At 48.5% G+C, this 27,594-nt stretch overlaps 1 protein-coding gene across 1 annotated transcript in view; it reads left to right on the plus strand.

Annotated features, from left to right (window-relative positions):
- Positions 1-4,196: 4,196 nt before the first annotated feature.
- Positions 4,197-27,594, plus strand: part of mogat2 (monoacylglycerol O-acyltransferase 2) — a 37,168-nt gene continuing 13,770 nt past the window's right edge. The window contains exons 1-2 of the mRNA XM_055637554.1: positions 4,197-5,609; positions 20,136-20,314. Coding sequence (XP_055493529.1) covers positions 5,516-5,609; positions 20,136-20,314 — 273 coding nt within the window. The 5' untranslated portion in view covers positions 4,197-5,515. The remainder of the gene's footprint in view (positions 5,610-20,135; positions 20,315-27,594) is intronic.

The raw sequence follows: 27,594 nt of genomic DNA on the forward strand, positions 1-27,594 counted from the left end.
TTGTTTGAGTTTAGTTTGTTGTCACGTGTACCGAGGTACAGTGAAAAGCTTTTTGTTGCGCGCTAACCAGTCAGCGGAAAAGCAACACATGATTACAATCGAGCCGTCCACAGTGTACAGACACAGGATGAAGGGAATAACATGAAAGGCGTTTAGTGCAAGGTAAAACCCAGTGAAGTCTGATTAAAGATAGTTCGAGGGTCACCAATGAGGTAGATAGTAGTCCATGAATTAGTTTAGTTTAGATATACAGCACGGAAACAGGCCCTTCGGCCCACCGGGTCCGTGCCGACCAGCGATCCCCGCACACTAACACTATCCTATACCCACTAAGGACAATTTTTACATTTACCAAGCCAATTAACCTACAAACCTGCACGTCTTTGGAATGTGGGAGGCAACCGAAGATCTCGGGTCACAGCGGGTCACGGGGAGAACGTACAAACTCTACGTACAGACGGACAGCACCCGTGGTCGGGATCGAACCCGGGTCTCCAGCGCTGCATTCGCTGTAAGGCAGCAACTCTACCGCTGCGCCACCGTGACCGACTGTATAGGATAATATAGGATGGCTCAGTGGCATGATAACAGCTGGGAAGATAATGTCCCTGAATCTGGAGGTGTGAGGTCTGATGCTTCTATACCTTTGCCTGATGGGAGAGGGGAGAAGAGGGAGTGGCTGGGGGTGAGACTGGTCCTTGATGATGCTGCTGGCCTTGCCGAGGCAGCGAGAGGTGTAGCTGGAGTCAATGGAAGGGAGATTAGTTTGTGTGATGGTCTGGGCTGCGTCCACAATTCTCTGCAATTTTTTGTGATATGTATAAAAATAACATATCCCATATATTACCTTTAAACTTTGCCCCCTCTCATGTTGAAGCTATTTCTAATTTTAATTAGGTTTATTAATTCAAAAAGATACATCATGGAAACAGGCCTCTCAGCCCAGGGCTGCTAGCCCTGACGGCATCCCCGGGCGCGTGCTCAGGGCCTGTGCTGCGCAGCTGACAGACGTCTGGACTGACATCTTCAACCTGTCACTTGCCCAAGCAGTTGTCCCCACTTGCCTTAAAGCCACCTCCATCGTGCCAGTGCCAAAACACTCCACTGCGGCAAGCCTCAACGACTTCCGCCCAGTTGCACTTACCCCCATCATCACCAAGTGCTTCGAGAGGCTGGTCCTGGCACACCTCAAAAGCTGCCTACCCCCCACACTGGATCCCTATCAGTTTGCCTACCGCAAGAACAGGAGTACGGAGGATGCCATCTCAACGGCACTTCACTCCGCCCACTCACACCTCGACAACAGAGACACTTACGTAAGAATGCTGTTCATCGATTACAGCTCAGCATTCAACACCATTATACCATCAAAACTGATCACCAAACTCGGTGACCTGGGCATCGACCCCTCCCTCTGCAACTGGATACTGGACTTTCTAACCAACAGACCCCAGTCTGTGAGGTTAGACAAGCACACCTCTTCAACCCTCACCCTGAACACCGGCTTTCCACAGGGCTGTGTGCTGAGCCCCCTCCTCTACTCCCTCTTCACCTACGACTGCACACCTGTACATGGTACTAACACCATCATCAAGTATGCAGATGATACAACGGTGATTGGCCTCATCAGCAACAACGATGAGCTGGCCTACAGGGAGGAGGTCCAGCACTTAGCAGCATGGTGCGCTGACAACAACCTGGCCCTTAACTCCAAGAAGACCAAGGAGTTCATTGTAGACTTCAGGAAGTCCAGAGGCGGCACGCACACCCCCATCCACATTAACGGGACAGAGGTGGAACGTGTTTCTAGCTTCAGGTTCCTGGGAGTCAATATCTCCGATGACCTCTCTTGGACCCACAATACCTCAACTCTGATCAAGAAGGCTCACCAGCGTCCCTACTTCCCAAGGAGACTGAAGAAGGTCCATCTGTCGTCTCAGATCCTGGTGAACTTCTACCGCTGCACCATCGAGAGCATCCTTACCAACTGCATCACAGTATGGTATGGCAACTGCTTTGTCTCCGACCAGAAAGCACTGCAGAGGGTGGTGAAAACTGCCCAACGCATCACCGGTTCCTCGCTCCCCTCCATTGAGTCTGTCCAAAGCAAGCGCTGTCTGCGGAGGGCGCTCAGCATCGCCAAGGACTGCTCTCACCCCAACCATGGACTGTTTACCCTCCTACCATCCGGGAGGCGCTACAGGTCTCTCCGTTGCCGAACCAGCAGGTCGAGGAACAGCTTCTTTCCGGCGGCTGTCACTCTACTCAACAACGTACCTCGGTAACTGCCAATCACCACCCCCCCCCGGACACTTATTATTATTTATTCAAATCGTTTGCTATGTCGCTCTTCCAGGGAGATGCTAAATGCATTTTGTTGTCTCGGTACTGTACACTGACAATGACAATTAAAATTGAATCTGAATCTGAATCTGAATCTGAACCAAGTCCGCGCCGACCACACATTCTCCCCAGTTCTATGTTATTCCATTTTTGCACCCATTCAATAGAAAATACACTAAAAGATTCAGATTCAGATTCAGATTCAGATTCAATAGATTCCTTTGCAACAGAAGGCTGTGGAGGCCAGGTCAGTGGATATATTTAATAGACAATAAACAATAGGTGCAAGAGTAGGCCATTTGGCCCTTCGAGCCAGCACCGCCATTCAATGTGATCATGGCTGATCATCCCCAATCGGTACCCCGTTCCTGCCTTCTCCCCATATCCCCCGACTCCGCTATCTTTAAGGGCTCTTTAAGGCAGAGACAGTTAGATTCTTGATTAGTATGGGTGTCAGAGGTTATGGGGAGATGGCAGGAGAATGGGGTTAGGAGGGAGAGATAGATCAGCCATGATTGAATGGCGGAGTAGACTTGATGGGCTGAATGGCCTAATTCTGCTCCTATCACTTATGATCTTATGAGTTGGGCAAAGTTTAAAGGAAATTCTGGGGGTGGTGTGTGCGTGCAATGTTCTGCCAGGGGTGTTGATAGAAGCAGATGTATGGGCTAAATGCAGGCAAATGGACCACTACCACTGTGCTGCTGAAGAGAAGCAAAACCTCATGCCTAAACGACGACAGTCCAGTGGCCTTGTCATCCACCATTATTGAATGTTTTGAGAGGCTAGTTATGGAACGCATTAAATCACACCTCCACAGCGGCCTCGACCCACTGCAGTTCACCTTGCCCCAAGAAACGGTCCACGGAAAATGCCATCGTCCTGGCCCGACACTAATCCCTGGATCCCTATTCATAGACTCCAGCCCCAGCTTGAACACCATTATATCATCACCAAACTTGCGAGACACTGTATACAGCTCGATTGTAATCATGTATTGTCTTTCTGCCGACTGGTTAGCACGCAACAAAAGCTTTTCACTGTCATAAGGTCATAAGTGATAGGAGCAGAATGAGCCCATTCGGCCCTTCGAGTCTACTCCGCCATTCAATCATGCCTGATCTTTCAAGAGAGAGCTAGATAGGGCTCTTAAAGATAGCGGAGTCAGGGGATATGGGGAGAAGGCAGGAACGGGGTACTGATTGGGGATGATCAGCCATGATCACATTGAATGACGGTGCTGGCTCGAAGGGCCGAATGGCCTACTCCTGCACCTGTTGTCTATCTACCTCTATTCTGCAGTCATTACAAATATGCACTGTCCTCTGTGTGAAAAAGCTACCCCTCATATCTTCTTTACATCTCTCCCTTTTCACCCTAACCTGTGCCCTCGTGTTTTAGAATCCAAGCCCTGGGAAAAAAGACTCTGCCCATCTTGTCAACAACTTTCTAAACCTCTGTCAGATCACCCCTCAGTCTTCAGAAGATCATAAGTGATTGGAGCAGAATTAGGCCATTCGGCGAATCGAGTCTACTCCGCCATTCAATCATGCCTGGAAGGCCCCGACCACGGATGAACACGGAGGGGAGGCTGGCTGGACTATGGTGCCATCCTCACCTTGGTGCCATTTATGTTATGTTGTGTCGTGGACTTTCTGTGTTTGTGCTTTTTTTTAAAATTCAATTTCAATTTTATTTTTAATATGTTTTATTATTTACTTATTATTATTATTTATTTTTGAATTATTTTTTTTAATGATACTGCCTGTAAGGGAAATTCATTTTGTTGTCTCAAATTGAGACAATGACAATAAATTTGAATACAATACAATACAATACAATAAAATGCCTGATCTATCTCTCCCTCCTAACCCCATTCTCCTGCCTTCTCCCCATAACCCCTGAACCCCGTACCATTCAAGAATCTATCTATCTCAGCTGTAAAAATATCCATTGACTGCGGTGTGCACGTGACAATAAACTAAACTGAACTGGTGAGTTCTTGCTTGTAGATGCACACATGGATACGCAAGGGAATGGAGGGATATGTGCAGAGGTGTAACTTGGCATCATGTTGGGCATGGACATTACATGTCATGGGGCCTGTTTCAGGGCTGCATTGTTCGATGCTCTATGAGATGTGCCCGAGCTGTGATGACTGATAACAGAACGTCCCCAGTGACAATCGATCCAGCCCGTGTTAGTCTGGAGGATGTGGAGAGAGCGGGCTGTCTGAATGAAATATCCCACGAGTAATCAATTATTCAAACTGATTCATCACTCATCGCGGCTCCTCCTAAGGCAGGCGTAGGAAGAGGCCCTTTCTCAAATCCGTACAACTCTCGCTTTCTTTTCCAGGTTAAAACCCCTGTCCCACGGTACGAGTTCATTCCAAGAGCTCTCCCGAGTTTGCCCTGATTCGAACTCGGAGATTTATGGTAATGGCCGCTCGTCGGTGCTCGGGGCTCTCGTGGAAATGTTTCAACATGTTGAAAAATCTTCGCCAGTCACTATCCGGATGTTGGGGAAGTCCAGAACAAGGGGGTCACACAGTTTAAGGATAAGGGGGAAATCTTTTAGGACCGAGATGAGAAAAACATTTTTCACACAGAGAGTGGTGGATCTGTGGAACTCTCTGCCGCAGAAGGTAGTTGAGGCCACAGTTCATTGGCTATATTTAAGAGGGAGTTAGATGTGGCCCTTGTGGCTAAAGGGATCAGGAGGTATGGAGAGAAGGCAGGAACGGGATACTGAGTTGGATGATCAGCCATGATCATATTGAATGGCGGTGCAGATTCGAAGGGCCGAATGGCCCTCTCATGCACCTATTTTCGATGTTTCTAACTGATAGCATTGTAGTTGTGGGTGGGCCCCCTTTGTCTCCTGGCAACCAATATTTTTCGCACCCAAGGTCGGGATTGAACCCGGGTCCCTGACGGTGTGAGGCAGCGCCACTACCCGCTGCGCCACTGCGATGCCGCCCTCAACAATACACGCCAAACATCGCAGAGATTTGTTGCAATCGCTCCTGCAGAACAATAAATGCCACAATCACAGCCTGATTGCAACACACGCATTGTGTTAAGGTGCGCGGTGTGCAGAAGGACTTTGCACCCACTCTGATTAAGGCTGACATCTCAGTGCATTCAAGCTACTCCCCACCAGTGCCAGAATGCATGTCGATTTTGCTCCGTTAAGAATCCCATTTCGTCGCCGGGTGCAGACCCTGGTCGTACTACAGTGGGTCTTCTCCTTCCTTGTACTTGGTAAGTGGCTCCGACCTTTCACCTGGTCTACCTGGATAAAATCACGAGGGGGGGGGGGGGGGGAATAGCTCGGGTAGACGCACTTGGGTACAGTCCCTTGCCCAGAGTAGGAGAGCTGAGCACCAGAGGAGACCCTTCTTCAGACCCAAAACGTGCCCCATCTACGCACTCCCAACATGACCCTCGGCCCACTGAGTCCAGGCTGACCAGCGAGCCTAAAAGTGTCCCGTTAAAGAAAGAACTGCAGATGCTGGAAAAATGGAAGGTAGACAAAAACGCTGGAGAAACTCAGCGGGTGAGGCAGCATCGACGGAGAGAAGGAACAGGTGACGTTTCCGAAACGTCGCCTATTCTTTCGCTCCATAGATGCTGCCTCACCCGCTGAGTTTCTCCGGCAATTTTTGTCTACCAGAGGATAGACTGTAGGTTTAAGGTGAGGGAGGAAAGATTTAAAAGGGAACCTGAGGGGGAACCTTTTCACTTAAAGGGTTCTGGATGCATGAGTCGAGCTGCCAGAGGAGGTAGATGAGGCAGGGACTATACATTTAAAAGACATTAGACAATAGACAATAGGTGCAGGAGTAGGCCATTCGGCCCTTCGAGCCAGCACCGCCATTCAATATGATCATGGCTGATCATCCACAATCAGTACCCCGTCCCTGCCTTCTCCCCATATTCCCTGACTCCGCTATCTTCTAGAGCCCTATCTAGCTCTCTCTTGAAAGCCATGGATCAGGACATGGACAGGAAAGGTTTAGAGGGCCATGTACCAAATGCAGGCAGGTGGGACCAGTGTAGCTGGGGCATCTTGGCCAGCGTGGGTAAGTCAATAGACTATAGACAATAGGTGCAGGAGTGGGCCATTCGGCCCTTCGAGCCGTTCAATGTGATCATGGCTGATCACTCCAATCCTGCCTTCTCCCCATATCCCCCTGACTCCGCTATTTTTAAGAGCCCTATCTAGCTCTCTCTTGAAAGCATCCAGAGAACCGGCCTCCACCGCCCTCTGAGGCAGAGAATTCCACAGACTCACCGCTCTCTGTGAGAAAAAGTCAGACTGAAGGACCTGTCTCTGTTCCTTATGACGGACTCTATGACACTTTGCCATTCAAAAGACAATGTAAATAGTCCGTGCCGACCAGCGATCCCCGCACACTAACACTATCCTACACACACACACGGGGGGACAATTTACAATTGTATCAATGCCAATTAACCTGCAAACCTGCACGTCTTTGGAGTGTGGGAGGAAATTGGAGCACACCCGGAGAAAACCCACGCAGGTCACGGGGAGAACGTGCAAACTCCGTCCAGACAGCACCCGTAGTGCTGGATCCAACCCGGGTCTCTGGCGCTGTGAGGCAGCAACTCCACCGTGCCAACCCTGTGCGTCTACCCGATCTATTCCCCTCATGATTTTGTACACCTCTATAAGGTCGCCCATCGTCCCCCAGCGCTCCTCTGCTGGAGGTTCCAGCAATATTTGCAGATTAATTGTTGTGTCTGAACTGCTTGAGTTTGCTAAATGTTTGATAAAGACAACGACACCTCCTCAAAAATGTACTTTAACCCACCAAGAGTCATAAAGTCAGGAGCATTTAACTTGCCAATCCCATCAGGAAACGCTGACCTGATATAAGTCTATGAAACTACATGAGGCTCACATAGTACAGAGTGTCAGAACTTTGTTCCCCCTGGAATGGAAATGTCAAAGACTAGGGTGGTCATGGTGGCCGAGCGGTAGAGTTGCTGTCTTACAGCACTTTCAGCGCCAGAGACCCGGGTTCGATCCCAACTACGGGTGCTGTCTGTACGGAGTTTGTACGTTCTCCCCGTGGAATTTTCTACGGGATCTTCGGTTTTCCTCCCACACTCCAAAGACGTCCAGGTTTGCACGTTAATTGGCTTGGTGTCAATGTAAATTGTCCCTAGTGTGTGTGTTTGTGTGTAGGAGAGCGTAAGTGTGTGGGGATTGCAGGTCGGCGCGGACACGGTGGGCCGAAGGGCCTGTTTCCGCGCTGTATCTCTAAACTAAACTGAACTACAAAAACAAAACTAAACTAGAGATCATGGCTTGAAGTGAAAAGGACAATGTTTACAGGGCATGTGCGGGGCAAGTTTTTTTTTACACAGAGGATGGTGGACGCTTGGAGCGCGCTACCAGGGCTGGTAGTGGAGGCAGATATGATAGTGGCGTTTAAGACAGGCACTTTTTCGCACAGAGAGTGGTGAGTCTGTGGAATTCTCTGCCTCAGAGGGCGGTGGAGGCCGGTTTTCTGGATGCTTTCAAGAGAGGGATAGATAGGGCTTTTGAAGATAGCGGAGTCAGGGGATATGGGGAGAAGAGGAGGGAAGAGACAGTAACTCTAAGACTTTTGCCTCCATCACAGTGAGGAGATGCTTGTTGAGCTCACTGTGGTGGATGTTAATTTGTGTTTATTGTGTGTTGTTATTATTACATGTATGGCTTCAGGCAACAACATTTCGTTCAGACCGAAAGGTCTGAATGACAAATAAAGGATTCATTCATTCATTCATTCATTCATTCAAGGCAGGAACGGGGTACTGATTGGGGATGATCAGCCATGATCACATAGAATGGCGGTGCTGGCTGGAAGGGCCGAATGGCCTACTCCTGCACCTATTGTCTATTGTCTAGTGTGTATAACACATTAGTGCAGAAACACAATTAGGAATCAAGTCTATGGAGGGGCAAGAGGTGGTCTCACATGTTCTATTGCCGAGGTAGGATTGCTTGATTTAATGTTCGTCAAAGAAATGGTCAACTGTTTAAATGGTATTAAAATTAATTGTAGAGTCAGCATGTAATGGAGGGGTGTGGATCATGTGCAGGCAGAGGAGATTAGTTTATCTTCGGCCTGGTGTTTGGTGCGGACTACCTGGGCATGTCGGCCTCCTTGTATGCTGTTTTGTTCTATATTCTATGTTTACCAGTCTCGACCCGAAACGTCACCTATTCCTTCGCTCCATAGATGCTGCCTCACCCGCTGAGTTTCTCCAGCAATGTTTGTCCACCAGAGGATAGACTGTAGGTTTAAGGTGAGGGGGGAAAGATTTAAAAGGGAACCTGAGGGGCAACTTTTTCACTTAAAGGGTTCTGGATGCATGAGTCGAGCTGCCAGAGGAGGGAGATGAGGCAGGGACAGTACATTTAAAATACATTTGACAATAGACAATAGGTGCAGGAGGAGGGCATTCGGCCCTTCGAGCCCAGCACCGCCATTCAATGTGATCATGGCTGATCATCCACAATCAGTACCCCGTTCCTGCCTTCTCCCCATATCCCCTGACTCCGCTATCGTTAAAAGCCCAATCTAGCTCTCTCTTGAAAGTATCCAGAGAACCGGCCTCCACCGCCCTCTGAGACAGAGAATTCCACAGACTCACAACTCTCTGTGAGAAAAAGTGTTTCCTCATAGAAACATAGAAACATAGAAATTAGGTGCAGGAGTAGGCCATTCGGCCTTTCGAGCCTGCACCGCCATTCAATATGATCATGGCTGATCATCCAACTCAGTATCCCGTACCTGCCTTCTCTCCATACCCCCTGATCCCCTTAGCCACAAGGGCCACATCTAACTCCCTCTTAAATATAGCCAATGAACTGGCCTCAACTATTTTCTGTGGCAGAGAGTTCCAGAGATTCACCACTCTCTGAGTGAAAAATGTTTTCCTCATCTCGGTCCTAAAGGATTTCCCCCTTATCTTTAAACTGTGACCCCTTGTCCTGGACTTCCCCACCATCGGGAACAATCTTCCTGCATCTAGCAGGAAGATTCCTCATCTCCGTTCTAAATGGCTTACCCCTTATTCTTAAACTGTGGCCCCTGGTTCTGGACTCCCCCAACATGGGGAACATGTTTCCTGCCTCTAGCGTGTCCAAACCCTTAACAATCTTATATGTTTCAATGAGATGCCCTCTCATCCTTCTTATCTCCAGTGTACAAGCCCAGCCGCTCCATTCTCTCAGCAGATGACAGTCCCGCCATCCCGGGATTTAACCTTGTGAACCTACGCTGGTAGCAGCGAGATGAGAACGTGGCCAGGATGGTGTGGGTCTTGGATGATATTGGCTGCCTTTTTGAGACAGCGCCCCCTGGAGATCACTTCGATGGTGGGGTGGTCAGTACCTGTGCTGGACCGGGCAATGTCCACCACTCTCTGCAACTTTCCTTGCTTCCTGGACGTTCAGATTGCTGAACCAGGCAATCTTTCACCCGGTCCCGACTCGTAACGTCGTCTGTCCATTTCACCCCACAGATGCTGCCTGACCCGTCGAGTTTCTCCAGCACTTTGCGTTTTGCTCAAGATCCCAGCACCTGCAGTTCCTAGCATCGCTGTAATACAATATTGAGAATAAACCAATACTCCCTTCAAACTCAAAGTTGCATGGCAGATGCAGTATAATGTAGATAAATGTGAGGTTATCCACTTTGGCAGCAAGAACCAGGGGGCAGATTATTATCTCAATTGTGTCAGATTAGGAAAAGGGGAAAATGCAACGAGCCCTCGATGTCTTTGTACACCAGTCACTGAAGTATTTCCTTCGCTCCATAGATGCTGCCTCACCCGCTGAGTTCCTCCAGCTGTTTTGTGTACCTTCGATTTTCCAGCATCTGCAGTTCCTTCTTAAACACTGAAAGTAAACATGCAGGTACAGCAGGCAGTGAAGAAAGCAAATGGCATGTTGGCCTTCATAACATGAGGATTTGAGTATTGGAGTAAATACTCGGCAGTTGTATAGGGCTCTGGTGAGACCACACCTGGAGTATTGTGTGTAGTTTGGGTCCCCTAATTTAAGGAAGGACATCCTTGCTATTGAGGCAGTGCAGCGTAGGTTCACGAGATTGATCCCTGGGATGGCGGGACTGTCGTATGAGGAAAGATTGGAAAGAGTGGGCTTGTAATCACTGGAATTTAGGATGAGAAGGGATCTTATAGAAGCGTTTAACATTACTAGACTGAGTGGGACCTGTTAGGCTGGTCCCCCAACGCAATATTCCACCTATCCACCAATTCCAATATTGGTGGCCAGTGGGGTGAGGGGGATTTCTGGAGCGCTAGTATGGGTGTTGTGGGCTGAAGGGACTGGTCTTCAGAGGGCTAGTATGGACATTGTGGGCCGAATGGAATCTTGGGCTGGCAGCTCAGTCACTCAAGCCTGTTGTGCTGGCAGCTCACTCACTCATGGCTGGTGGGCTGGCAGTTGACTCACGGCTATTCCTTGAAATTCCATTTCAAGCCGGGTGCAAGGCCACCAAATTCAAATGCAGTTTCATACCACTTCAAGCAGGGTGCAAGGCCAGTAAAGACAGCGAGTCGTGACCTCTCCCTCCTCCATCTTGCAGAGACTGATCCATGCCACACTTCTGGGTTTTATAGTCCCCCCTCCCACCAGAACTGGCGTGGCCTTATTGGCGTGATTGACAGGAGAGAGAATCTCAACATTTTTTAAACACTAATAACTCTTTTATTTTTAATCGATGAGAAAAATCCTCGGCACCTGATGAGCGGCGGGGAACTCTGAGCAAGTTGGCCAAAAACACTGCCGTACGTGGTAGCGTTTTTACTAAAATCAATATAAAGCCCTAACAGGAAGTGGTCAAGATTAGACTTTTAATTATATAGAAGACAAGGCAACTTTAATTAGGTAAGGCAACTTTAATTAGGCAAGGCAACTTTAATTAGGCAAGGCAACTTTAATTAGGCAACTTTAAGGCAACTTTAATTGGGCAAGGCAACTTTAATTAGGCAACACAGCTTTAGCATTTCCAAACCAGAGGCAACACTGCTTTAGTATTTCCAAACCAAAGGTAACACAGCTTTAGCATTTCCAAACTATATTTTCAAACCACATTAAGGGCACTGACAGGTCAGTAAAACCAGTCACAGATTACTAGACATGTGTTCAGTGTTATTCACCGCTCAGACTGAGAGACATGACCCTCTCGCTCCCCCATCTTGCAGAGACTGACCGAGGCACTCAACACTTGCGGGTTTTATCGTCCCTCCGGAAGGGGCGTGGCCTTCAGGGAGATAATCTCAACATTTCTCTTGCCCTGCGCAGCGGAGGGGGATTCTGAGTTGCGTACGCCCGTCGAGACGTTGCGTACGGCCTCAATTCGGCCCTTCGAGCCAGCACCGCCATTCAATGTGATCACGGCTGATCATCCCCAATCAGTTCCCCGTTCCTGCCTTCTCCCCATATCCCTTGACTCCGCTATCTTCAAGAGCCACATCTAGATCTCTCTTGAAAGCATCCAGAGAACCGGCCTCCACCGCCCTCTGAGGCAGAGAATTCCACAGACTCACAACTCTCTGTGTGAAAAAAGTGTTTCCTCGTCTCCGTTCTAAGAAATATGTACCGTGCACTTTAGTTTCTCCATATTGTGGTTAGCTAGTATTAGTTCTGAATATATTGTATTAATGATTGTTATATATTGTGTGTGTTATTGCACTTTTCTAGTCTAGTTTAGAGATACAGCGCGGAAACAGGCCCTTCGGCCCACCTAGTCCGTGCTGACCAGCGATCCCCGCACACTGACACTATCCTACACACACTAGGGACAATTTTTTACATTTACACCAAGCCAATTAACCTACAAACCTGCACGTCTTTGGAGTGTGGGAGGAAACCGGAGATCTCGGAGAAAACCCACGCAGATCACGGGGAGAACGTGCAAACTCCGTACAGACAGCGCCCGTGGTCGGGATTGAACCCGGGTCTCCGGCGCTGCAAGTGCTGTAAGGCAGCAACTCTACCGCTGTGCCACCTTGCCGCCTACTTATAAGCCTGTTAAATATAGAACATGGGGCATCTTGCTTAGCACGGGCAAGTCGGGCTGAAGGGCCTGTTTCCACACTGTTTGACTGACTCTACAATTAATTTTAATTCCATTTAAACAGTTGACCATTTCTTTGACGAATATTAAATCAAGCAATCCTACCTCGGCAATAGAACATGTCAGACCACCTCTTGCCCCTCCATAGACATGATTTCTAATTGTGTTTCTGCACTAATGTGCTGTAGACAATAGACGCTAGGTGCAGGAGTAGGCCATTCGGCCCTTCGAGCCATTCAATGTGATTATGGCTGATCATCCCCAATCAGTACTCAGCTCCTGCCTTCACCCCATATTTTTAAGAGCCCTATCTAGCTCTCTCTTGAAAGCATCCAGAGAACCGGCCTCCACCGCCCTCTGAGGCAGAGAATTCCACAGACTCACAACTCTCTGTGAGAAAAAGTGTTTCCTCGTCTCCGTACTAAATGGCTTACTCCTTATTCTTAAACTGTGTGGCTCCTGGTTCTACACTCCCCCAACATCGGGAACATGTTTCCTGCCTCTAGCGTGTCCAACATGTCCAACTGTTTCTTCACACTCTCAATTTTATACATTGCATTAAATAATGTATGTACAAAGAATGTTTCAGTTTCAGTTTAGTTTATTGTCAAGTCTACCGAGGTACAGTGAAAAGCTCTTTATTGCTTGCGAACCAGTCAGCGGAAAGGCAATACATGATTACTTTACAGTGTTCGGATACAAGCACCTTTTCTTTTTCCTCTCCCATTGTGTACACTCCTGACTCTCTTCTTTTGACTCTTGATACGGGAATAATGCCTCGTGCAAGGTAAAGCCAGCGGAGTCCGATCAAGGATAGTCCGAGGGTCACCAATGAGGTAGATTCAGATTCAGATTCAGATTCAATTTTAATTGTCATTGTCAGTGTACAGTACAGAGACAACGAAATTCATTTAGCATCTCCCTGGAAGAGCGACATAGCAAATGATTTGAATAAATAATAATAAGTGTCCGGGGGGAGGGGGGTGATTGGCAGTCACCGAGGTACGTTGTTGAGTAGAGTGACAGCCGCCGGGAAGAAGCTGTTCCTGGACCTGCTGGTTCGGCAACGGAGAGACCTGTAGCGCCTCCCGGATGGTAGGAGGGTAAACAGTCCATGGTTGGGGTGAGAGCAGTCCTTGGCGATGCTGAGCGCCCTCCGCAGACAGCGCTTGCTTTGGACAGACTCAATGGAGGGGAGCGAGGAACCGGTGATGCGTTGGGCAATTTTCACCACAGATAGTAGTTCAGGACCGCTCTCTGGTTGTGGCGAGATGGTTCGGTTGCCTGATAACAGCCGGGAAGAAACTGCCCCTGAATCTGGAGGTGTGCGTTCGTTTTCACACTTCTGTACCTCTTGCCCCGACGGGAGAGGGGGGAAGAGGGAGTGGCCCAGGGGGGTGAGACTGGTCCTTGATGATGCTGCTGGCCTTGCCGAGGCAGCGTGAGGTGTAGATGGAGTCAATGGAAGGGAGGTTGGTTTGTGTGATGGTTCACAGTTTGCTGCCATTTTCCTGTGGGCTTGGACGGAGCTGTTCCCAAACCGTGCTGTGATGCTTCACGATAAAATGCTTCCTACGGCGCATCTGTAGAAGTTGGTGAGAGTTGGTGGGGACATGCCGAACTTCCTAAACCTTCTAAGGAAGTGTTCTTTCTGTGACTAAAAACAAATAGAAATAGAAGACCATTCGGCCCTTATACATGCACTGATCATGCCTGCCCTTTCACCTCAGTGACACATTCCTGCACTAATCTACCAATGAGACTCTTACCAGCTACTAAAGATGCGCCGTAGAGAGCATACTGTCAGGATATATCGCTGCTCGGTTTGGGAACTGCTCCATCCAAGACCGCAGGAAATCGCAGAGAGTTGTGGCTGCAGCCCAGACCATCACACAAACCAACCTCCCCACCATTAGCAATCTTTTGACTTTAGATATACAGCATGGCAACTGGCCCTTCGGCCCATCGGGTCTGTGCCAACCAGCGATCACCCCGTACGCTGGCACTATCCTGCACACACTAGGGACAAGTTACAATTTTACTGAAGCTAATCAACCCTCTAAACTGCGCGTTTTTGGAGTGTGGGAGGAAACCGGAACACGTAGAAACATGGAAACATAGAAACAAGTTGCAGGAGGAGGCCATTCGGCCCTTCGAGCCAGCACCGCCATTCATTGTGATCATGGCTGATCGTCCCCTATCAATAACCCGTGCCTGCCTTCTCCCCATATCCCTTGATTCCACCAGCCCCTAGAGCTCTATCCAACTCTTAATTTCCCTGAGGGGATCAATAAAGTATTAATTAATTAATTAATTAACTCTCTCTTAAATCCATCCAGTGACTTGGCCTCCACTGCCCTCTGTGGCAGGGAATTCCACAAATTCACAACTCTCTGGGTGAAAAGGTTTTTTCTCATCTCAGTGTTAAATGGCCTCCCCTTTATTCTAAGACTGTGGCCCCTGGTTCTGGACTCGCCCAACATTGGGAACATTTTTCCTGCGTCTAGCTTGTCCAGTCCTTTTATAATTTTATATGTTTCTATAAGATCCTCCCCCTCATACCTTCTAAACTCCAGTGAATACAAGCCAGAGAAAACCCACGCAGGTCACGTTGGAGAACGTGCAAACCCCATACGGACAGCAGCCGCAGTCAGGATCGAACCTGGGTCATCTGGCGCCGAGAGGCAGCAGCTCTACCACTGCGCCACCAGGCTCAAGGACAGCTTCTTGAGCTGCTGGTGTCATGGTACACCAGTCATTGAAGGTAGGCATGCAGGTGCAGCAGGCAGTGAAGAAAGCAAATGGTATGTTAGCTTTCATTGCAAAAGGATTTGAGTATAGGAGCAGGGAGGTTCTACTGCAGTTGTACAGGGTCTTGGTGAGACCACACCTGGAGTATTGCATACAGTTTTGGTCTCCAAATCTGAGAAGGACATTATTGCCATAGAGGGAGTGCAGAGAAGGTTCACCAGACTGATTCCTGGGATGTCAGGACTGTCTTATGAAGAAAGACTGGATAGACTTGGTTTATACGCTCTAGAATTTAGGAGATTGAGAGGGGATCTTATAGAAACTTACAAAATTCTTGAGGGGTTGGACAGGCTAGATGCAGGAAGATTGTTCCCGATGTTGGGGAAGTCCAGGACAAGGGGTCACAGCTTAAGGATAAGGGGGAAATCCTTTAAAACCGAGATGAGAAGAACTTTTTTCACACAGAGAGTGGTGAGTCTCTGGTACTCTCTGCAGCAGAGGGTAGTTGAGGCTAGTTCATTGGCTATAATTAAGAGGGAGTTAGATGTGGCCCTTGTGGCTAAGGGGATCAGGGGGTATGGAGAGAAGGCAGGTACGGGATACTGAGTTGGATGATCAGCCATGATCATATTGAATGGTGGTGCAGGCTCGAAGGGCCGAATGGCCTACTCCTGCACCTAATTTCTATGTTTCTATGTTTCTGTTTCTTCTCCCCTCTGTTCTGGGGCGTTTTCTGCTCACTTCACCCTCTGCTGGTCATAGCATCCAACTGCGGTCTGGTCCTCGGCAAGAACAGCAGCAGATTTCTTTGTTTAGATATATGGCATAGTCATCGAGTCATACTGCACGGAAACAGGCCCTTCGGTCCATCCTGCCCATGCCGACCAAGATGCCCAGTCTACACTCGTCCCACCTGCCCATGGTTTGACCCATATCCCTCTAAAGTCCAAGCATCAGTACTTCCTTTTTATTATTCAATCTAAATTATCCAATTATTCAATCTAAACCTTTATTATCATAGTCATAGAACGATACAGTGTGGAAACAGGCCCTTCGGCCCAACTTTCCCACACTGGCCAACAGGTCCCAGCTACACTAGTCCCACCTGCCTGCGCTTGGTCCATATCCCTCCAAACCTGTCATATGCATGTACCTGTCTAACTGTTTCTTAAACGTTGGGATAGTCCCAGCCTCAACTACTTTCTCTGGCAGCTCGTTCCAGACACCCACCATCCTCTGTATGAAATGGTTACCCCTCAGATTCCTATTAAATCATGTCCCCTTCACCATGAACCTATGTCCTCTGGTCCTCGATTCCCCTACTCTGGGCAAGAGACTCTGTGCATCTGCCCGATCTATTCCTCTCATGATTTTGTACATCAGATTCTACCACAGAGTATGGTGAGGCCAAGTGAACTCATTGAACCCTTCTTTGCAACATGAAACCACACCTTGCACCTGCTTCTTTTTCCTCACCGATATCAATGTTGACTGTCCAGTTGTCTTATGAATGGGAGATAAATATAAATAAAATATCAATATAAATGTTGAGTACAGGAGCAAAGAGGTCCTTCTGCAGATGTACAGGGCCCTAGTGAGGCCACACCTGGAGTATTGTGTGCAGTTTTGGTCCCCTAATTTGAGGAAGGACCTTCTTGCTATTGAGGGAGTGCAGCGTAGGTTTACAAGGTTAATTCCCGGGATGGCGGGACTGTCATATGCTGAGAGAATGGAGCGGCTGGGCTTGTACACGCTGGAGTTTAGAAGGATGAGAGGTTATCTTATTGAAACATATAAGATTATTAAGGGTTTGGACACGCTAGAGGCAGGAAACATGTCCCCGATATTGGGGGAGTCCAGAACCAGGGGCCACAGTTTAAGAATAAGGGGTAAGCCATTTAGAACAGAGAGACTTTTCTCACAGAGAGTGGTGAGTCTGTGGAATTCTCTGCCTCAGAGGGCGGTGGAGGCCGGTTCTCTGGATACTTTCAAGAGAGAACTAGATAGGGCTTTTAAAGATAGCGGAGTCAGGGGATATGGGGTGAAGGCAGGAACGGGGTACTGATTGAGGATGATCAGCTATGATCACATTGAATGGCAGTGCTGGCTCGAAGGGGCCGAATGGCCTATTCCTGCACCTATTGTCTATTGTCTAAATGTTGTTATAGTATCTGCATCAACTACCTCCTCTGGCAGCTCGTTCCACAAACCCAGTGAAAAAGTTGCCCCTCAGGTTCCCATTAAATCTTTCCCCCTCTCACCTCGATACCTGAGTCCTCTGGTTCTTGATTCCCCAGCTCTGGGCAAGAGACTGTGTGCAGCCTATGTCAAGCAAGTTGAGTTTATTGTCACCTGCACAGGTACGGAGAGATACAGGTACAATAAAAGTCTCACTTACTCCAGCAGCACAGACACATACACTCAGGCGGCTTGGTTTGGCAACCAGAGAGCAGTCAATAGACAATAGGCAATAGGTGCAGGAGTAGGACATTCAGCCCTTCGAGCCAGCATCGCCATTCAATGTGATCATCCCCAATCAGTACCCCGTTGCTGCCTTCTCCCCATATCCTCTGACTCCACTATCTTTAAGAGCCCTATCTAGCCCTCTCTTGAATTGCACAGACTCACAACTCTCTGTGAGAAAAAAGTGTTTCCTCATCTCCGTTCTAAATGGCTCACCCCTTATTCTGAAACTGTGGCCCCTGGTTCTGGACTCCCCCAACATCGGGAACATGTTTCCTGCCTCTAGCGTGTCTAAACCCTTAATAATCTTATATATAACCATATAATAAACCATATAACCATATAACAATTACAGCACGGAAACAGGCCATCTCGACCCTTCTAGTCCGTGCCGAACACGTATTCTTCCCTAGTCCCATATACCTGCACTCAGACCATAACCCTCCATTCCTTTCCCGTCCATATAACTATCCAATTTATTTTTAAATGATAAAAACGAACCTGCCTCCACCACCTTCACTGGAAGCTCATTCCACACCGCTCCCACTCTCTGAGTAAAGAAGTTCCCCCTCATGTTACCCCTAAACTTCTGTCCCTTAATTCTCAAGTCATGTCCTCTTGTTTGAATCTTCCCTACTCTCAGTGGGAAAAGCTTGTCCACGTCAACTCTGTCTATCCCTCTCATTATTTTAAAGACCTCTATCAAGTCCCCCCTTAACCTTCTGCGCTCCAAAGAATAAAGCCTTAACTTGTTCAACCTTTCTCTGTAACTTAGTTGCTGAAACCCAGGCAACATTCTAGTAAATCTCCTCTGTACTCTCTCTATTTTGTTGACATCCTTCCTATAACTAGGCGACCAAAATTGTACACCATATTCCAGAATTGGCCTCACCAATGCCTTGTACAATTTTAACATTGCATCCCAACTTCTATACTCAATGCTCTGATTTATAAAGGCCAGCACACCAAAAGCTTTCTTTACCACCCTATCTACATGAGGTTCCACTTTCAGGGAACTGTGCACAGTTTATTCCCAGATCCCTCTGTTCACCTGCATTCTTCAATTCCCTACCATTTACCATTATATGTTTGAACTACTATCCTGAACTACTATCTATCTCATTGGTGACTCTCGGACTATCTTTGATCGGAATTTGCTGACTTTACCTTGCACTAAATGTTATTCCCTTCTCGTGTATCTATACACTGTAAATGGCTCGAATGTAATCATGTTTCGTCGTTGGCACATGTGACAATAGACTAAACTAAACTGAACTTTTTTAACTTATGCAGCAAGGAAACACGAAACCGCGTGCGGCAGCTCGCTCCGTACACCCACCACCCTTTGTGAGAAAAAGTTACCCCTCAGATTCCTATTAGCAATAGAGTTGCTGCCTTACAGTGCTCGCAGCGCCGGAGACCCGGGTTCGATCCCGACTACGGGTGCTGTCTGTACGGAGTTTGCTCGTTCTCCCCGTGACCCGCGTGGGTTTTCTCCGAGATCTTCGGTTTCTTCCCACACTCCAAAGACGTGCGGGTTTGTAGGTTACTTGGCTTGGTGTAAGTAAATTGTCCCTAGTGTGTGTAGGATAGTGTTAGTGTGCGGGGATCGCTGGTCGGCGCGGACTCGGTGGGCACCACGCTGTGTCTCTAATCGAAACAAAATCACCTTAAACCTATGTCATCTTGTCCTCGATTCCCCAACAGTCGATTCCCCTATGCTCTGCACTATATCCTCTATGGTCTCTGCTGTATGCTCTATGCTATATGCTATAATGCTCTACTCTCTATGCTGCTTGCTCTACACATTATGTTGTATGCTGTATGCTCTAGTTCTGCACTCTAGTTCTATGTTCCACTCTACACTCTACAATCCACACTCTAAGCTCTACACTCTACACCAAAGAACCTCTAGCGGAGCAAGATAGACCACACCTGCTAAATGCAATGGGCTGATGTGTAGTACGCAACGGAGTGGAACGTGGGCCTTTTTTTCATCCATTTCAGTAACCGGACCCGACCCGACTCGCACTGTAATCAACGTTGCGGGGGAACAGTTTGTGTTAATAAATTATAATTCTGAAAATGAGGAGAAGATTTTTCCCAAATAACTTTTATTTTTACGAGGATGTTTCCGTAACCGGCTTCCGTCACCGCACTAGTTATCGTTGCTCCGCTACGGGATCTTTGGTGCGGAGACGGAAGCCGGTTACGGAAATGGGGCCGAAAATTACCCATGAATCTGCCCCGGACCGTACTACGTCTTTTTCATCGAGTGATCTATCTAGCTCACTGTAGGATCTTTGCTCTCCACTCTACACTCTACACTCTCCACTCTCCACTCTACACTCTACACTCTCCACTCTCCACTCTCCACTCTCCACTCTCCACTCTACGTTCTCCACTAGTTCCAGCATTGACCATGTGCTTCTCTCTCCCACTCTTACAGCACAATGTTGTGCCGCACTATTTGTCACCCTCCTCTTCACTCGCCTCTGGTTCGTATCAGTGCTCTATGCCACATGGTGGTTCTGGGACCGACGCACGCCCTGCCGGGGAGGCCGCAGCTCCCGCTACGTCCGCAGCCTGAGATTGTGGACCTACTTTCGGGACTACTTTCCCATCCACGTGAGTATCAGTGGGCGCTCGCGGTGGAGTTGCTGCCTCTGAGCCCTTGCAGCGCCAGAGACCAAGGTTCGATCCCCACTACGGGCGCTGTCTGTACGGAGTTTGTACGTTCCCCCCATGACCTGCGTGGGTTTTCTCCGGGCGCTCCGGTTTCCTCCCACACTCTAAAAACATACAGGTTTGTAGGTTAATTGGCTTTGGTAAAATTGTAAAATTGACCCTAGTGTGTGCAGGATAGCATTAGTATTGTCAGTGCGAACCCGATGGGCCGAATGGCCTGTTTCCCAGCTGTATCTCTAAAGTAAGGTAAGCTAAATATCTATCTAGAATGTTTGGGGTGAGGGGGTGGAGGGAACAAGGAATACTAATCCAACCCTTAGTCATAGTCATACAACAGAGAAACAGGTCCTTCGGCCCATCTTGCCCATGCCGACCAACATGCCCCGTCTACACGAGTCCCATCGGCCTGCATTTGGTCCATATTCCTCCGTCATCTCGTGTAGACACAAAATGGCCCAGTAACTAAACGAGTCGGGCTGCATCTCTGGAGAAAAAGAATAGGTGACGTTTCCTATCGAGACCCTTCTTCATCTGCATCCTACACGCACTTGGGACAGTTTCAGGTAGTCCCTGCTTTCTCCCTCCTTCCCCTCCCCTTCCCAGCTCTCCCACAGCCAACTGTTTCCGCCTCTTCCTTTCATCTTCCAGCATCTGCAGTTCTTTCTTAAACGGGACAAGTTTAGGCTCGATGGTCAGCCTGGACTCAGTGGGCCGAAGGTCATGTTGGGATTGTGTAGATGGGGCATGTTTTGGGTCTGAAGAAGGGACTCAACCCGAAACGTCACCTATTTCTTCCAACCAGAGATGCTGCCTGACCCGCAGAATTACTCCAGCATTTTGTGTCCATCTTCGGCATAAACCAGCATCTGCAGTTCCTTCCTACACACTCCTCCACCATATGCGTGATTGGGGACTATCTTCATCCTGTGTTCCCTTTATCCTGTGTCTGCACACTGAGGTCGGCTCGATTGTAATCATGTATAGTTTTGCTGCTGACTGCTTAGCATGCAACAACAGATATTTTCACTGTACCTCAGTACACGTGACAATAAACTAAACTAAACTAAACTTAAGTTTCCCAAGTGCACGTCATGGGTTTGTAATACAGGTGGTTTACTGTCTGCAGAGAGACAATAGACAACAGGTGCAGGAGCAGGCCATTCGGCCCTTCGAGCCAGCACCGCCATTCAATGTGATCATGGCTGATCATCCCCAATCAGTACCCCATTCCTGCCTTCTCCCCATATCCCCTGACTCCACTATCTTTAAGCTATCCGCTATCTAGCTCTCTCTTGAAAGTATCCAGAGAATTGGCCTCCACCGCCCTCTGAGGCAGAGAATTCCACACTCACAACTCTGTGAGAAAAATTGTTTCCTCATCTCTGTTCTAAATGGCCTTACCCCTTATTCTTAAACTGTGACCCCTGGTTCTGGACTCCCCTAACATCGGGAACATGTTTCCTGCCTCTAGTGTGTCCAAACCCTTAATAATCTTATATGTTTCAATACGATACCCTCTCATCCTTCCAAACTCCAGTGTGTACAAGCCCAGCCGCTCCATTCTTTCAGCATCCCGGGAATTAACCTGGTGAACCTACGCTGCACTCCCTCAATAGCAAGAATGTCATTCCTCAAATTAGGGGACCAAAACTGCACACATTACTCCAGGTGTGGTCTCCCTAGGCACAAAAAGCTGCAGTAACTCAGTGGGTCAGGCAGCTTCTCTAGAGAAACGGAATCGGTGGCATTTTAGGTCGAGAACCTTCTACAGACTGAGAGTCGGCAGAAAGGGAAACGAGAGGTATGAAAAGGTGCAGAAGAAATCAGAACCGGCAGTGATGGAGCCAAGGACGGTGGAGCCCACAATGGTCCATTGTTGGCTGGGGAAGAGGTGATAAGGAAGGGATATATAGATGCGAACAGTGGAACTGGCAGGGCAACCAAGGTGGGGGAGGGGCGGAGAGAGAGGGAAATCAAGGATTACTTGAAATGAGAGAAATCAATATTCATACTGCCGGATTATAGGCTGTCCAAGCGAAATATGAGGTGCTTTAGTTTAGTTTATCTTAGAGACATAACGTGCGGAATCAGAGCCTTCGACCCATCGAGTCCGCGAGAGGCGATCACCCCGTACACTAGCATCATCCCACACACTAGGGACATTTCACAATTTAACTGAAGCCAATTATCCTACGAACCTGGACGTCTTTGAAGTGTGGAAGGAAACTGAAGCACCCGGGGAAAACCCACTCGGTCACGTAGAGTAGAGCATGGAACTAGAGTGCAGATGTACAAACTCCATACAGACAGCACCCGTAGTCAGGATCACGGATGACCACCAGGGGGCAGCGGACGATTGGCAGCCCCGCCAACAGGGTTTCGGCCCGAAACGTTGCCTATTTCCTTCGCTCCATAGATGCTGCTGCACCCGCTGAGTTTCTCCAGCTTTTTTGTGTAACCTTCGATTCTCCAGTTCCTTCTTAAACCCCGCCAACAGTCTGTTTGTTTATCGTCTTTTAAAAATTTTTTTAGTGCATTTTATTAGTTTGTGTAAATGTTCTCCGGTTTGTTTTTTGTAGGGGGGAGGTGCGGAGGGAGGTAGGGGAGGGGGAAACGTTTTTTCCAGTTTATTTCCGGATCGCATTCTCCGGTCGTTCTGCGGCCTACCATTGATGGAGGCCTCCTCAGACTGACCTTGGGCCCCACCGCGGGGTGCGGACTTAATATCAGAAACAATCCCTTGCCTGGGATCGCTCCACCTGCAGACTTACCATCAAGCGCTCCCAGTCTCGGGAGAGGCTAGTCGGGAGCTCCAACGATGCAGAGGCTCAACCAGCTCCGACGCGAGGTCTGATCGCCCCGATGCGGAGGACCCAAACGCTGGTGGCTACAGGAGTCAAGATCGTCCCGTCGAGGCCCCCGATCGCGGGAGAACAAAGAAGGGAAGAGATTGAACTTTTTTTCGCCTTCCACCACAGTGAGGAATGTGGAGGAGTCATTGTGGTGGATGTTTATGTTAAAATGTGTTTTGTGTGTTCTGTTGCTTTTTATTTGTATGGCTGACTTGGCAAATGAAATTCCTCGTTTGTTGCAAAACATACTTGGCTAATAAAGTATTGTTGCGATTGTAATTTCTCTGGCGCTGTGTGAGGCAGCACCTCTACCGCTGCGCCACCGTGCAAATCCAATCTGACCCTCCTCAAATTTGTGCTGGGCCTCACTCTGACAGTGGACGAGGCCCTCCCTGGACAGAGAGGTCACTGTGGGAATGGGAGGGTTAACGAGTTAACACGTTTGGCGACTGGGATTATCGTGTAGGCCAATGCGGTCTCCAGCTTAGCCAGAGCTCTGAATGTTTCTACACAACGTACTGTACTTATGTTGGGGGAAGCATGTGCTCAATCTCTGAGGGTCACTAACAAGGGTCAAGGATTGAAAACAACGTTGGCCAATGTTGGGGAAGTCCAAGTCAAGGGGTCACAGTTTAAGGATAAAGGGGAAATCCTTTTCAATTCAATTCAATTCAATTCAAAGCACTTTGTTCGTCCCCGAGGGGCAATTTAAAAAGGCGCATTACAGTAGCTTTTTAAAAAGGGACACAATCAACAAACATAAGCAGCACGCAGGACCGAGATGAGGAAAACATTTTTCACACAGGGAGTGGTAAATCTCTGGAACTCTCTGCCACAGAAGGTAGTTGAGGCCACAGTGCATTGGCTATATTTAAGAGGAAGTTACATGTGGCCCTTGTGGCAAAAGGGATCAGGGGTATGGAGAGAAGGCAGGTACAGGATACTGAGTTGGATAATTAGCCATGATCATATTGAATGGCGGTGCTGGCTCGAAGGGCCGAATGGCCTACTACTGCACCTATTGTCTATTGTCTATGTTTCTATGGCTCAGGCCCTCCAGTCCTGGTGACATCCTTGTCTATCTCTTTCTCTGTACTCTTTCCAGCTGAACAGTATTCCTAACATGAGGGTGGCACGGTGGCACAGCGCTAGAGTTGCCGCCTCACACCGCCAGGGACCCCACCCCCCTCCAGTTTGATTCTGACAACGGGTGCTTGCCCAGACGGAGTTTGCACGTTCTCCCCGTGACCCACGTGGCTTTTCTCCGAGATCTTCGGTTTCCTCCCACACTCCATAGACGTGCGGGTTTGTAGGTTAATCGGCTTGGTGTAAACTGTAAAATGATCCCTAGTGTGTGTGTAGGATAGTGTTAGTGTGCGGGGATCGCTGGTCGCTGTGGAAGCGGTGGGCCGAAGGGACAGTTTCCGCTCTGTATCTCTAAACTAAACTAAGCATTTCCTTCCTATTGAAGGGTGACAAAAAAACTGAACCCAATGCTGCAACTTTGCTAGGGTACATTAAAGGCCAATAGGGCAATCAGAGCTAATCAAAGCTGCTATTCACTACAAGCCATTATATGACGTAAGTGCATTATATTTGCATAATTTTATTAGTCTTGGGCATAACGTTATGCAGCTCCAATTCCTCTTCAGTTTAGGTTCATTTGGAGATACAGCACGGAAAGAGACCCTTCGGCCCACTGAGTCCGTGCCGACCAGCGACCCCGCACTTAACGGGTTGGACAGGCTAGATGCAGGAAGATTGTTCCCGATGTTAGGGAAGTCCAGGACAAGGGGTCACAGCTTAAGGATAAGGGGGAAATCCTTTAAAACCGAGATGAGAAAAACTTTTTTCACACAGAGAGTGGTGAATCTCTGGAACTCTCTGCCACAGAGGGTAGTCGAAGCCACAGTTCATTGGCTATATTTAAGAGGGAGTTAGATGTGGCCCTTCTGGCGACGGGGATCAGGGGGTATGGAGACAGGGCAGGTACGGGATACTGAGTTGGATGATCAGCCATGATCATATTGAATGGCGGTGCAGGCTCGAAGGGCCGAATGGCCTACTCCTGCACCTAATTTCTATGTTTCTATGTTTCTATGTTTCTATTAACACTATCCTACACACACCAGGGACAATTTTTTAACATTTACACCAAGCCCAATTGACTTACAAAGCTGTATGTCTTTGGAGTGTGGGATGTTTTCTCAACTTGACATTCATTTTGGACAAGGTAGACAAAAATGCTGGAGAAACTCAGCGGGTGAGGCAGCATAGAAACATCGAAACATAGACAATAGGTGCAGGAGTAGGCCATTCGGTCCTTCGAGCCTGCACCGCCAATTCAATGTGATCATGGCTGATCATCCAACTCAGTATCCTGTACCTGCCTTCTCTCCATACCCCCTGATCCCCTTAGCCACAAGGGCCACATCTGACTCCCTCTTAAATATAGCCAATGAACTGGCCTCAACTACCTTCTGTGGCAGAGAATTTCACAGATTCACCACTCTCTGTGTGAAAAATGCTTTTCTCATCTCGGTCCTAAAAGACTTCCCCCTTATCTATGCATCTATGGAGAGAAGGAATAGGTGACGTTTCGGGTCGAGACCCTTCTTCAGACTGATGTGGGGGTGGTGGGGGGCGGGAAGAAGAAAGGAAGAGGCGGAGACAGTGGGCTGTGGGGGAGCTGGGAAGGGGAGGGGAAGGAGGGAGAAAGCAGGGACTACCTGAAATTGGAGAAGTCAATGTTCATACCGCTGGGGTGTAAACTGCCCAAGCGAAATATGAGGTGCTGCTCCTCCAATTTGCGGTGGGACTCAAGAATACTTGCCATGGAGGAGGCCCAGGACAGAAAGGTCGGATTGGGAATGGGAGGGGGAGTTGAAGTGCTGAGCCACCGGGAGATCAGGTTGGTTAATGCGAACTGTGCGAAGGTTTCCCCACTCTCTCCGTCCCTCCCCCACCCTAGTTCTCTGACCAGTTTCACCGTCCATTCTACATGAATGAACCGTTCTACATTTCCTAAGCATTGTCTGCATTGATCTGTCATTTTCACACCTTACTCTTCCATATCTCTAGGTCTCCCTCTCCCCTGAGTCTGAAGAAGGGTCTCGACCCAAAACGTCACCAATTCCTTCTCTCCGGAGATGCTGCCTGTCCCGCTGAGCTTTTTGTGTCTATCGTCTATAATGATTGACTATATTGAGATGGTCTTCGAGTCATAGAATCGCAGCTCAGAAACAGGCCCTTCGGCCCATCACATGCATGATGTCCCTTTCCGCTCATCTACACAAATTCTATATGATTGCATTAGGTCCGTATCCTTCTATGCCTTGTCTATTTACAAAGTGATGGAAGAACCTAGTGGGTCGGGCAGCATCTGCGGAGGGGAATGGACAGAGTCGGGACCCTTCTTCAGTGTCTGCTTCAAGCTTGAAAACACGCAGAGTTCCAGACTCAGGAACAGCTTATTCCCTTCTGTTATAGACAATAGACAATAGGTGCAGGAGCAGGCCATTCGGCCCTTCGAGCCAGCACTGCCATTCAATGTGATCGTGGCTGATCATCCCTAATCACTACCCATATCCCCTGACTCCGCTATCTTCAAGAGCCCTATCTAGCTCTCTCTTGAAATTATCCAGAGAACCGGCCTCCACCACCCTCTGAGGCAGAGAATTCCACAGACTCACAGCTCTCTGTGTGAAAAAGTGTTTCCTCGTCTCCATTCTAAATGGCTCACCCCTTATTCTTAAACTGTGTCCCCTGGTTCTGGACTCCCCCAACATCGGGAACATGTTTCCTACCTCTAGCGTGTCCCAAACCCTTAATAATCTTATATGTTTCACTAAGATCGCCCTCTCATCCTTCTAAACTCCAGAGTATACAAGCCCAGCCGCTCCATTCTCTCAGCATTTGACAGTCCCGCCATCCTGGGAATTAACCTGGTGAACCTACGCTGCACTCCCTCAATAGCAAGAATGTCCTTCCTCAAATTAGGGGACCAAAACTGCACACAATTCTCCAGGTGTGATCAGGCTTCTGAACGGTCCATCCATTAGCTAGGGTACTGTCCGATTCACCTCTACCCCATTGCGGACATTGAACTTTGTCTGTGGAACTGATGCGCTACAATGCTGAGAACTATATTCTGCACTCTGTATCTTCCCCTTTGCTCCACCTATTGGACTCGAGTTTGACTTGATGGCATTAATGTGTAGTATTATCTGATCTGAATGGGTGACATTCTCTACACAGCTTTTCACTGTACCTCGCCACAGGTAGGTGTGTGTTGGATAGTGCTGGTGTACAGGGGGGGGGGAGATCGCTAGTCGTTGCGGATCGCTGGACTGAGGGGCCTGTTTCCAC

The sequence above is a fragment of the Leucoraja erinacea genome, chromosome 6 (genome assembly GCF_028641065.1).
Source record: "Leucoraja erinacea ecotype New England chromosome 6, Leri_hhj_1, whole genome shotgun sequence".
NCBI lineage: Eukaryota > Metazoa > Chordata > Chondrichthyes > Rajiformes > Rajidae > Leucoraja > Leucoraja erinaceus.